Below are 13764 nucleotides of genomic sequence, written 5' to 3'. Positions count from 1 at the left end.
TCTTTGTACTCACTTCCCTCTGGACACAACCGTTTTGCTTATCTTACACCTAAGCGCCTTTTAATTCCTCTGCCCTGTATTTCCCTAAATAAATTCTGAAACTTGTTTTGGAAAAGATCTGGTAGTTTACTGGTTAGTGGCAGCCTAATAGATGCACTTTGAGCTTGCTTACTATACAGGGAAAAAATCATAAAGCCACAGATTCTGCATCCCTCTCCCATTGGTGAGAGTCGGTTTTCTAAACTAGCCAGGTGTGGCTTCCCCTGACCCTAAATTGCCCCAAACGGATCAAGGTTCCAAGTAAGTGTCCCAAACCCAAGTGTCGCGGGTGTCAAAGGACACACTGAAAGGGAGCGCAGGCGATAACACTTTGATTTGGAACTGAAGAGCATTTTCATCAAACCGACTCCAAGATACAATCCCTCTCTCTGGATGGCGCCGTGATGTTAACTTCAGTATTTCATGTTTTATGATTTTAAACTGTATGTATGGTGAAATATGTTTTGAATCTTGGTTGTGATCCGCCCTGAGCCTGCTGATGTGGGGAGGGCTGAATATAAATTAAATATAAATATTTCCTAGTGAGGACTGGGTGCCTCCGGCATCGGATCCCGTGTTCTGAATTGGGAATATGGAATTTTCAGGACTTGCTGCCTTCCTTATAATGCGGGGGCTCCTGACTGAAAAAGCAGCCCGCGTTCATTAGGAAAGGCCACGTCTGGGTACGAAACCTGGGAAGACGGTTGCCCTTTCCTGCTCATCCAATTCTACAAGATCAAAAAGAGTCCAGTAGCACCTTTAAGACTAACCAATTTTATTGTAGCATAAGCTTTCGAGAATCAAGTTCTCTTCGTCAGATGCATGATCCAAACTGGCATCTGACGAAGAGAACGTGATTCTCGAAAGCTTATGCTACAATAAAATTGGTTAGTCTTAAAGGTGCTACTGGACTCTTTTTGATTTTGCTACTACAGACTAACACGGCTAACTCCTCTGGATCTAGATCCAATTCTACAGGCGTTAAAGGAAACCGAAAGGTTCTTAGCAGCACTCCCCCCGCGCCTTTTGATAAGGAAGGGGGGAAGCAAGCGCAATTGGTGGTAGAAAAGTCTGGCCCAGCCATAAGGCCACAATAGGACATTATTGCGGGAATGCATTTCCCCTGCTTTGCACCGGACCCCTGAGGAGAAGAGAAACTGAGCAATTCCCTCCACTGGCTTTTGTGCTTTCCCGCCAAGCGCGACAGGGAATGGGGCGGAGCCTCCCCGGAGGGAGGGGGGGGGACAAAGCAAGAGGATCGCGCGCTTTGACTGGGAGGCGGGACCTTCGGCAGCGGACTAGTCCATACGCACCTCTACTACGGGGGGGGGGTTATCAGATTACCTCACGCGAGCGTCTTTTCCCGCTCTGTAGAAAATACCTCACGGGAGCGCGCTGCCGGGTCAATACTCTCAAAAGTGCCGCTGGCCTCGCCCCGTGATAACAGCGCCGCGGCGCGACAGAGGCCGGTTCTTCTCTCAAAGTGTCCGCCCCCCCCGTGCCTGAATGGTCGCCGCCCCCGGCAAGCGCGTTCCGCGGGAGGGCGGGGATCCGTTGCGCGCGCAGGAGGCATCCGGTGGGCTTCAGCGACGTTCCCGCCGCCTTCGTCGTGGTGACCTTTGCCGGGCAGGATGGCGCATCGGCAGCGGAGCCCTCTCCGGTGAGCGGCCTCGTTTGGAGGGAGGGGGCGCGGGAGGGGCGGTTCGGGGGGCTCTCGGCCGTTCCGCCGCCGCCCTTCGTGGGGTGGGGGGGCGCCTCCGCGTCCGCGGCCTTCCCCCGGGAAGAGAGCGGAGCTGCGTTTCGGGAAATGTTGTGTCAGGAGGGAGTTTTCTCGCGGCCGTTCCTTCTCCTGTAACAGGAGTCGAGCGACATTTTGAAGATGAAACAAATTTTAACTTTTCTGTCTGTAAAATGCTCTCGGACTCCTGTTTCATTTTGCCTCCACGAGCTACCGTGGCTGCCACCCCGGACTAAACTATAATATACTAAGCGTTGGGGACTGACCCGGAGACTTCCTGTGCCATTTTTAACACCCCTCCCCCAAATTTAATTTTTTGCTGGTTTGGAAAAGAAAACGAGAACTGAGATATGAACCTCCCAGAGCACCTCGTTAGGGGCACCGCCTCATCTCCCTTGAGTGTGCAGAAAAAAATCTGAGGTTACTTTTTAAACTAGCTGGTAGGTAAACGCCACCCGAAAGCTGGACTTTGGGCAACATTTTGGATGGCTATAGCAAGTGGGGTTGTTCATCTTCGGGTGGGGCTTGGAGATTTCCTGGCGTTACAGCCGATTTCCAGACATCAGAGATGAATTTTCTTGGAGACGGTGGTAGGTTTGGAGGGTAAACTCTATGATATATCATAGCTTCTAGGTGAAATTCTACCCCAAGTTGCCCCTCCCGCAGGCGCTGCCCCCAAATCTCCAGGAATTTCCTAGGCTGGAGTTGGCAACCCAAAATACTACACTCAGCATGAAGACCAGAACGAAGCATGTAGTGGATAGAGGTGGAGGGTGGGGAAGGGGGATGAACCGTAACCTTTTTGAAAGAGGCTCTTTGCTATGAGGCTGAGAGATAGTGTGCTCCGTAGATGAGAGTATTAGCCTAGAACTAGGCCATATTCAGGTCTCTGTTGGGTAATCTTGGGCCATGCACTTTTCTAAGCCTAGCCTACCATCCATCATGGTGTTATGAAGGTAAAATGAAGCAGGATGAGGGGAGAGCGATGCACGAGATCTGAGGTGGTTTCCACAGGGGGACAACACGGTCATGGCAGGTTTCCTTGCCTCAGAACGTCCAGCATTTGCCGCTATTTTTTAATTTTTTAAAAAATCTGCAGTTGAATATATCACTATAGTGTAACAGTATGCATGTAACAAGTTTTTGGAGTTCTCCACTTTTTATTTTTTAAAAAGCAAGAGCTATACTCTTTCCCCCTGTTTCTCTGCAATGAAATGGGCAAAGATTTTTGTTTCTACAATGAAAACTGGGATTTCAGAGACCCTATTGCATATTACAATGTTATATTGATATTAATTTACTGTTTCTTAAAAGAAAGTCCTGTTCTCTCTCTCCCCCCCCCCCCCCGATAGGAGAGGCAATGGTGGTTACCACATGAGCAGTTTTGAGGAAATGACTGCCTTGTGGCCAGGAAAATCTGAACTTTCCCACCCATATTACAGTCATCCAGTCTTTACTGCAATTTTTTGGCTGCTTTTGTTTAGTAGTGCAAGGAAGAAAAGCCATCTATTTCACATTCCTCTGCTATAATCTGTAAGTCCTATGGGACTTAAGTACAACAGTCTAACTGTTCAAGTATTTTTCTAGTGACATCCCAATACAACTTACCTTTCCCTCTTTCCATTTCATGCTATTTCTACACAGGCCACCAGCTCCTTGGAGTCAAGGAAGAAAGCGAGGTGCAGATGGCAAACACAGAAACACACATGAACTAAGCTCACTCACTTTTGATGGTGAAAATACATGCAATCCAGTAGACAGTCGGCCAGACAGGTACGTACCAAGAAGTATAGTGTAATTTTACTTTGTGATTCAGAGATTAAATGCAATAGTTTGTGACTACAGATTTGATGACGTACTAGCTGTGAGGGTGCATTACATGCTTATTGCAAGAAAAATTATCCTGAGTTGGATTCTGCCAGCTTCTTAGACTTGCCAAATTCTTTGTTTCCCTGCAGACTCCATTTTAGCAGAGGTTTTGTCTGTGCTGATTCTGTGATCCCCAGCATTTTATTTATTAATTTTTTGATTCCTTTTATTTATTACTCTTGACTTTTATTCCGCCCTCCCTGCACAGAATTTCCAGTGGTCTGAAAGGGACCCTCTTTCTTTTGTCATTTGAAAAGCTGGTAGGATTTGATTGCATGGTTTAATATATAGAGATGCAAGTTTAGGTCACATTGTAATGGTGTGTGTTTTAAATATTTTTATGGGCACTCGGTTTACAGTTTCACAACGCCAGAAGGCCATAAACCTCGTTCAAGATGCTTGGACTGGGCAACTGCTGTTGAAGAGGATGAAATGAGGACTAATGTTAATAAAGAAATGGCAAGGTAGGGATGTGAAATTATAGCAAGTATATTTGTAGGGCATATGGGAATGCCTTGCTGCAGAGCTATTTATTAAAGATGTGAAAACCAGGTTTAAAAATCCCAGAAACATGGGGGGGGGGTACTTTTTCAGTGGAAACACTTGAAAAACTTGGGGATTGTTGAGAGAAACTCCTATGAAATATTTTTTCTTTTGGAATGAGGGAGGTGCTCTTAAATATGAGGCTACACTCAGTGGTTAAAATGAAAAGATTTAAAGATAATCTGCAGTATTAGATAATTCTTGTGCATATCATAGATGTATAATTGCATGCATGTGTTTTATTTCTATCCCCAATAATTTTGACAATAATTAACAAGTATCAAAGAGTTTGCTGTTCTGTCTCAATTTTATAAAATTAAACTGGATAGCTGAATAAGTTTTTCACCTAACTGCTTTAACAGTACAAGACTGTTTAAATTTAAATTCTTTTGTTCATTACAAAGGTTTTCTAATTTCAGTTTCCATTTTTATCTGCCCCGGATGACAGTAGGGGTGAGGCAGTTTACAGCTCTCTTATCAAATATTATGAATATTTGCAATTTTGCTGTAGAAAGCTGATGTATTTATACTTAATTCCATAAATATGCTAATTAGATAACACAATTGTACCAAGTTATAAATGATGCATTTTATGTTTAAAGCAGCTAAATCAGTCTTTATTTTCCCCATTTTTGGGGAGAAACCCCCACTTTCCCTCATAACTTCAAAATTTCCAGAAATTCTGCATCTCTCTTCTGGAAAAGTTGGTTCTAGTGGAATGAGAGCACCCTGGGCAGTGTTCTGATGGCTCAGAGAAGTTGCTTTAGCTTCAGGTTGCCTTACATCTGTTAAAGATTTGTTTCTTTGTGTAGATAATATAAAGGCTAAAACATCTTTTATAATGTTATGACCATGGAATCAGACCACAAACCATCACCGTGGCACATCTTTGTAGTCAATCTAGTTCCCATGCACAGTCTTCTGGTTAGTTAATGCAAATAATTGTGTGCCCCCAGAGTAGGTTACTGGTAAGCCCACCAAAAAGCTACCTTTCTTGGTACTTGGCTTGTCCTTGCAAATGAAGAAGGACATTTCCTCCCACATAGCTGGGCTTTTTGTCTCTGTGGCACTTGATTTCCAGAGACAAGTCACTATCTCACTGTAGGTACTATTCAGCTTAGCACAGAAAAGATCTTGCTCTCTGATGCGCATCATGTGAATGCAGGCTCAGGATTAGTTAATGTCCCCTTATTGGGTTGTATCTAGGGCTGCCAACTCAGTTGCAAAATTCCTGGAGATTTGGGTGGGTGGAGCCTGGGGAGGGACCTCAGTGGGGCATAATGCCATAGATTCTACCCTCCAAAGCAGCCATTTTCTCCAAGGGAACTGAACTCTGTTGTAGATCAGTTGTAATACCAGGAGACTCCATGTTCCACCTGGAGGTTGGCAACCCTAGTTGGATCCAATCAAGTAGATTGGGGGAGTTTTTGCTGATGTGCTGCTCAGCAGCATTTGGGTTGCATCAGGGGAGGGAAGCAAGAACGTCATTATCAGGACCAGAGACCTTCTGCTTCCATCCTTGAAATGCTGACCAGAGTCATTTGGGACTCCTAGAAGCCTCCTAGAGGGCTCTGCCTGCTTTGTCTGAGGCTTTTCAGCCTCTGGATTCATCCCAGGTGAACATGTACACAGTTAACAAGCTCTCCAAACACAGTTTGGTAAAAGTTAAGATTTATTCATAAGTTTCAGGGAGTGAATGCAATGCAGATACCACTCCACACAAGCATAGGCAAGCATAAAAACAAATAACAACATTAGCTGACTAGGTGCTAATTGACTAACATTACTTAAGCTAGCTATCTTGCTTCTCTCATTGGCAGAGGTTCTCACCAAGTCCAGAAAGTCCAGGTCATGCCACATGGTTCTTCTCATGCTGGAAGCATTGGGCATGATAGCTAATCTCTTCCTCTCACATGCTGGTGGAAAATAGTAAACAGAGGGCTGTCTATGTGCTGGAATGAGCCATCTTTTCAAGACCTCCCAGCCAGTCAGGGCACACTTCACTAATTAGTATTACTAGCCTGAGAAACTTAGGGAGGATAGGGGGTGGCCGTTCTCAGCCGTCTCCCAAGGTCAGTTCCCTAGAGACAGAGAACTGCAGGTGCAAATAATTAAGAAAGCATTCTTTCTCAGAGCAGGCTGGAGCGAGGCTTGCACTGAGTTAACAATCCGAACCAGAGTGTTAAACTGTATACAATGCAGATCTAATTGCACACTTTCCTGACAGTCATGCTCAGAGGTAGAAATCCTACTGCCTACGATACATTTTTATACATGGAAATCAATTATATAAATGTCTGCATTATACTCCAGTTTAAGTACAGGGGGCATACTTTTGAGCCAGGTCTGAAAAGTGACCTAAACAATTATCTCCTGGCAACCAACATTCCATTCTTAGGTAAGATGCTTGAGTGGGTGATGTGGCAACACAGCTTCAGGTGGTCTTGGAGGAGATAGGTCATCTAGACCCGTGCTTCACTGCTTCTGTTCTGACCTGGCTGGCCAGTTCCAAAGGTGGTGCTGGGAGACTGCTGCTCGGCCCTCTAGTATTTTCACTATGAGTGTCCATTATCCCCCATGCGAAGGCTTAAAGAAAATACTGGGCAGGACTAGGAAATAAAGATAAAACGCGGAGCTCAGCAGTGAGCGTCCGCGTCGGTCCTATCCCCTACGCTACTCAACATCTGCATGAAACGACTGGAAGATCATCTGGGGATTTGGGGTGCAGTGTCGCCAATACGCATATGACGCCCAGCTCCTTGGCAGCTGAATCCAGTGGGTTGCTGGAAGCCCTGAACAGCCTGGAGAAGGCAATGGGATGGATAAAGGCCAATAAACTGAAGCTCAGTCAGGTTTGATCTGAGCAACTTTGCAGCTGGTTAATGACAAAACTGCACAAGGATTGAGGAGACAGCGTTTCTAAGTGAGTTGTAGTTGCCCTGAAAGGGAAATTTTGTAACGTGGTAGGGGGACTAATGAATCCTTTTTAGATCTCCATGACACATGGCATCTTTTAACTGCTTCTGCTGATACTTGAGCTATAGCTGTTGCTTGAAAAGTGTGGTTTGGCCACTGCAGTCCATGAACCGATCACATCCAGGCAAGTTTGCTGTAACGTGATGGCCTTTTAAAAAAACCTTTTCAGAAACTTCATTTGGTTCTAAATGTAGCAGCCAGGTGGGTAGGGAAGTCCCTTGACTACTTTTTTGTTTCTGAGTACAATTGACCGATGCTGCTTGCCTTTATAAAGCCCCAAATGGCTTGGGACCGAAGTGTTTGAAGGGCTGCTTTGTCCCATATTGTGCAAACAATTAGTTAAGATCTTGTTCCCAGGTCCCTGCTCCACCCACCAAGAAGTGAGGTGGGTGACAACTAGAGACGGAACTTAATCAGTGATGATACCTTGTCTGTGGCATGCTTTCCCTTTGCTCTTGCTGCCACTTTGAGCAAAGCCTCCCTCTTCACGCAGGCGTCATTGTCTTATGACTGCATGTTGCTGTTTTGTCTAGTCTTTGTTTTAGGACTACTGCTCTTTATCAGGTTTTATCCGCATTATTGATGGTTTTGTGCTTTTATTTAGTTTTATTTTGTTAGCTGCCTCTGGATAGCAGAGTAAAGCTGACCAGAAGAAAAGCAGAGAGGAGATGGAGAGGGTGGGTTCTGAAGTGGCTGTTTTGGCAAAACCTACACTTTTTACATGGGTCTCTTGCTGTGTAATGTGTACTTTGGGGCTTAAGAGCTTCATGGGAGCTGCTACCTGTCTCCCAGTGCTTGTGCGGAACAGTACTGTAACTCCTCCAGCAACCTGCCCCACACTGATAGGGCAAGCAGGCATTGGAAGTGCATTGGCACTACAGCTTGGGCCCCGTGCACTGCATTTGGACCCTCTGGAGCAGGTCAGAGCTCCCTCTAGTCCTGCGTTCTGTGTCCCATAATGACAACTAGATGGCATGAAGATAATAAACTTTTCCACTGTTTTCCTAGTAATTGGTATGTAGCATACTGCCTCTGAATATAGACATTCCAGACTGTAAAATTTGTCTTAATTTCTTTTTTTGCTGGTCTAAATTGCCTTTTTTTGTAGGGATTAGTTCGGTTGTCCTTCTCTGAACCTTTCCACAGTTGCAGTATCCATGTTGAAAGTCTCACATAATTAAATGGAGGAATAAATGTACTATGCTTAGCTGCAGTATGATATAGAATATGGCACTGAGGTGCTGCTGTGCAAACAAAAGTTAGCTCCCTACCGTTTTGAGATGGAGCGACTGCAGCTGCGCACAGTATTCCAAATGCTGTTATGGGGTCAGCAGAGACGACTTAGGCCTTCATCTAAGTACTATTGGAGTTTCATCATCTGCCTCGTGCCACAGGCAAACTTCTGAAGCAGTGGGATTACATTTTCTAGAAGCTGTTGGGAGAAACCATAATTTAATCACAACTACTTTGGTTATATAAAGGATGATTAACCCTATCCACCAGTGTAGTGACTGTCTGTTGATTGACCAGGTCTTTTCAGAATACTTAAAAACCAATCAATATGCATTGTCTGAAGCAGCTTTGCAAAGGTCTGCACTGAATGAGCTAAATGTCAGGTGTTTAAGCCTTAACACTATGCCAGCAGTTAACAGTCTTGTGTGAATATATTTGTACCATTGTAGAAATGCCATGATGATATAGTAGAAGCAATTGCTTGCTAAAATCAAACTATTTTGCAGATACAAAAGGAAACTCTTGATGAATGAGTTCGGAAGAGAAAGAAAGCTATCTACAGGAAGGTAAGAATAAAAGGTTTAATAAAATGCCTTCTCTTGCCTATTCTCTTAAAAGTAGTGATGACTGATTACCCTTTTGCTCAGATTATAATTTGGCAGCACATTGCTCATAGCACCATGAAACACTTCAGAATGTTCCCTTTTTTCTTGAGCATTCCAAATAGGAATGCAAACATTTTGTGCATGTGCATTCTTGTGTTGCTGCATGGTAATCGTGGTAGGTGAACAAGAGACTTCACCTGTCCAGGATGAAGTCATGAGGTTTCCCTCTGTTCCTCCCTGCTCAGTCTACCAGTAAAAGTCCCGGGGGGGGGGGTGGAGCTTGCAGAAGAGATGCTTTGAATCTTTGTGGTGGCTGCTTGGCTGACTGTTTTGCTCACCTGAGTCTCAGCCCTGCTGAGGTGAAAACACTAATGTTGGAACACTAACCTTTTTGATCCCCTGAATCCCAGTCTCTTTGGGGAGAGCAGTGTGAAACTAGGCCTCAAGTCTTGTATGCATTCTGCTGCTTGGGGACCCTAGTGTAAGTTAGAAGCTGTCATTGCCTTGGTAACTGTGCAGTGCTCTGAGTATGGCATGATTCTGGGTGCCCGGCCCGTAATTCTGATGCTTGCCAATACTAGCTACTGTGGTGATTGCCACAGACTGTGCAGATGCACACATTCAAATTCAGATCCCTTTTTACTTGCAAACACGGAAGCAGTTGGGGTGACCATTTCAGTAGAAAATGAGGACTGTGGACCTGATGGCATTACACTATTTGAGAACATAGTGGGTGAAGTGTTTGGTATTGTCAAGTTCACCTTACTTCATTTGATGGAGTTCCTTCCTCAAAGTTGAAACTACAGAAATAGGAAATAAATTACAGCTCTACCTTTTTTGTACATTCTTAATATACAAATCTTACAGAATCTTAATTTCTGGATCTTCTTGGTGCAAAGTCTAATTATCTGTTAACTTGCCAGTACTTTGAAACAGTAGGCTAAATATGCAAATCAACATACTGCCTTTTCAGCTCTGATTCTAAAGAGTCCACGGGAGCGGTGGAACTTGAAACTGATGAAGTTGTTTTAATGAGGAGACAGAAGCAAATAAATTATGGGAAGAACACGCTAGCATATGACAGATATATTCGAGAAGTTCCAAAGTAAGTCATATGAGCTTTATAGGATCATAAATTGATCTTTTTACCACTTCATTTTCAATTTCAAATGAAATTCATTTCAAATTATCTCCTGTCTTACATGTTCTGATCATTAAGGAATTTGATACAGGATGTTTCTGAGTGTTGAGAAGACCGTGCTGGGTTTTGTATTGTTTCACTTGTGGGAGTTACGCTTAAGGGAGTTTACTGACTCGATGAGAGTAAGATTGGTTGATCGCTGTTCAGAGATGTAGAATTTCTGGAAATTCTGAAGCCATTGAGGGGGGGGAGTTCTGGGGGGGAAATTGAAATATATGCAGTGCTAACTTTTCTTTCAATCTAGACTTCTTTTTATTGATTTAACAACATGCAGCACATCATTTAAAGCTTAAGTTAACATACAATTGGGCATATTTGTGGAAATTTACACACAAATGTCTTGGTTTTCTGTAAGAAAAATGGCAAGTATGCCCAATACTTGAGTGGAAAAAATTGCAAACTGTGGCACCCTATACTACTATAGTACATGTATATAATTTTTGCTATCTGAGAAGTTGGAAGAAATAACACATAATCATAATAAGGTAGGACATGAATAATATTTGGATGTTAAAGTTTATAATATTGGAAACTGAACTTGTCATTAAACACATTAAGTCATATTTATTGTTGTCGAAATTGTTTACATTAAAAGTATTGAAAGTATCAAATGAATCTTAACACTTTTCATACTACACATTATGAGTAAAAACCTGTCTTTCATTTCTCTCATTCCGAAGTGGGAAAAAATCAAATGAGTCTTTTCAGTGTCCCTCAAATTTCCCATCTTTTTTCATTGGAAAAATGAAAATGGCTATATATGACTATATATATAAAATGACTATATTACACGTTTTGAGTGTGAAACACCTTTTCATTAAGAAGTATTTCACTAATTCTAAGAAACTATTTCATGGGAGTTTTTTTAGTGCTCCCCAAACTTTCCCATTTCCCCCCAATGTTTCTGGTTTTGTTCCTGTATTTCATATGGAAGGTTAACTTTGTTCAAAACTCTAGTTTCATTTGTGTTTTTAAAGGAGTTCACGAGTTCCGGGGGTCCATCCAAGAACTCCCAATAAATTCAAGAAATATAGCCGAAGATCTTGGGATCAACAAATCAGACTTTGGAAGGTTGCTTTGCATTTTTGGGACCCTCCTGCTGAAGAGGACTGACTTGAAAGTGATGTGAGTATATTGTGAGGGCAAATTATAGTATATTCTACCAAATGAAGATGTGACTAGTACGTTTTGGTATCTGGTCCAAGTGTTAGAACAAAACTTATTTTAAATTCTCTCTGCTGAAAAATGGTATGTTTGCCTTCACACCACCGTTGCTGCAAACAGCCTGCCTCGTGTTGAACCTTACAGCGGCAGGAAAACTAGGTTTTATGTATGTTCTGAAGAACAAAAACAAGTTGGTGTAAATGAAACAGCATTTTTCTTAATCTAAACTTCGAAACCATTTTATCCAAGTTGCTAACTGCATGTTCTGGAATATTTACTTTTGCAGTAGTCCTGTTGATTTGGAAACATCTGTAGGAAGTAATTCTGCTGGGTCTCAAGCAAATTTCCAGGATGATGATGCAAGCAGCTTGAAGCTTGCGACTAAATCAGCAAGAACTAACTAGCCTGTTTGCCGACGCGTCTGTCTCTGGCATCTAGATCCTTGTCCAGCTTTGAGATACTTCCATAATAGAACCCAGTTTGTGTTTGCTGAAATAGACTGAACATGGGGTCCCTCTCAAGAGTACTTCCCTATCAAGTTGCCTGGAAGCAGTTGAACAAGTGGCTGTTTCCAAGGTTCAGTTAACCTGATTATTTCTCGTTCTTACTAAAAGATGGGCTAGCTTCAGCTGATGTAGAATTGTATCTGAATGTTCTGTTTGCATCTTAAAGCATGTGTTTTGAAAGAGTTCTTATATCCAGTGTGTTGGCAATGAAGAACTTCATTTATTAAATACGATCTATTTTATCACTTGATTGTTTCTTGCAGTTTCATTACATGTTATATTTTGTACAACTTGAAAAATTGGGAACTGTGTGGCGTAAAGGAATGATACACTCAAATTGGCCATATATTCTAGTTTTATGCTGTGACCCTATATTCTAGTTTATGCTGTCAATACAATACAATAACAGAAATACGAATGGAGTTAAATACAAAATGCTCATGTGCCACTTTCCCTGCACACTAAATCTTATTACTCTTAATGTCTTCAAACACATCTGGAAGAAATTTAGGGAAGTGACTTCTCCGATCACGTAGAAGGGCATTCCAGAATTGAGGGTGGAGAGAGAACAGCTTAAAATGCATTCTTCTGCGCCCATTGTACCCAGCAGTCTGCTAGGTTTTCCAGGGCTGCTAAAGTCTGCTTGTTTTATATGTAGAGGAGATGGTTCAGCTACTCTTGGGTGTAAGCCATTTAGGGCATTACAAGTTCAGGCCAGCACTTCTACCTACCCCAGTCAAGAAATGTGTATGGGCTGCACAACTTGATTAACCTGAATGGGTGAAGAGAGGAGGGTGCCCCTTGTTCCCAGCTGTGACCAAGAGATTGAAGTAGCCTGGCACCAGAAGGTCTTGCTGCGCCCTAACCCACTCTCTTCACTTCCTCTCAAAGGTCAGGGTTGGAAAGCTGTAGAGCGGCAAGTTGAGCTTCAGGTAGACCAACTGTTGAATTGTTCAGATGTATCATCCTAGTAGCTTCACATGAGGAGATACCTGTGTATTTAGTTACGTAGCTTTTAAGAGATTTAGGGGTGCTTTAGGAGGAAAGCTTAACAGTCAGCAATTAACAGGAAAAAGTCAACAAGATGAGGCGCTGGCAGATGTTCAACAGGAATGGTTTTTATTAAATGGAAACAAGGCAAACAGTACACATGACAGACACAGAGCTAACTAGGAAATCAGCGAGGAAGAGAGAGATTCAGGGTAGGGCAGTGTTTACCTGTCCTGAAGGAGAAGGTCTGTGGAACAGCAGTGAGGAGAGCCAGCCAGTAAAACAGTAAAATATTTGGCCCTCACCCATGAAGCCATACTAACAGCTTATTTTCATTCACAAGTGCTCAATCTTACATTAAAAACTAAACAGAATCAGAAAGCTTAACATTTTTGCAGTACAGCCACAGTACAGGCCCCCTATCATGCTTCCCACAGATTAGGGCAGCGCCTTGGGTTGCTTCACAGCTGCCAGTGCTATCTGGCCAACTGACTGCAATGCCCATGCCTATTTCTGCCTGAATTGCTGTCACGGAGAGTCTCTCTACACAAGACATCTTACACGGGGATGTTCAAGTGTAGAGAGATGCAATATTAGCCAGGAAGCATAGTTTAAAAACACAGAGCCAGCAGAGATTGTGCCTCAGAGGGTTTAATTTCATTTTCACCTCTCAGAAGGGGAGGTGAAATTGACAGGAAGAGGAAGAGACAGCAGCTTAAGTCTGTCCTGGCTAAGAAAGAAATGTATACAAAGTAACAAAAAACAAAGTGGCCAAAGATCAAACATTCAAAAGCGGAGAAACTATGAACCATTCCTCTGTTGTTAAAACTGCCAAGGTATGCTTGATTCCCTGGAATTTGTTCTGGGGTCAGCCATATTGGAAAAGAGCAGTTGGGTGGA

The 13764-nt window shown here is 43.0% G+C and overlaps 1 protein-coding gene across 1 annotated transcript; it reads left to right on the top strand.

Annotated features, from left to right (window-relative positions):
• Positions 1-1550: 1550 nt before the first annotated feature.
• On the top strand, positions 1551-12119 carry SLBP (stem-loop binding protein). The gene is made up of 7 exons (XM_054982156.1): positions 1551-1699; positions 3422-3550; positions 4006-4110; positions 8905-8964; positions 9977-10108; positions 11182-11329; positions 11655-12119. The coding sequence occupies exons 1-6, from the start codon at positions 1671-1673 to the stop codon at positions 11315-11317; spliced, it is 591 nt and encodes a 196-aa protein (XP_054838131.1). The 5' UTR covers positions 1551-1670; the 3' UTR covers positions 11318-11329; positions 11655-12119.
• Positions 12120-13764: the final 1645 nt, after the last annotated feature.

The sequence above is a fragment of the Eublepharis macularius genome, chromosome 6 (assembly GCF_028583425.1).
Source record: "Eublepharis macularius isolate TG4126 chromosome 6, MPM_Emac_v1.0, whole genome shotgun sequence".
NCBI classification, from domain to species: domain Eukaryota; kingdom Metazoa; phylum Chordata; class Lepidosauria; order Squamata; family Eublepharidae; genus Eublepharis; species Eublepharis macularius.
Note: the sequence above shows the minus strand (reverse complement) of the source record. Positions and strands in the feature narration are given on the sequence as shown.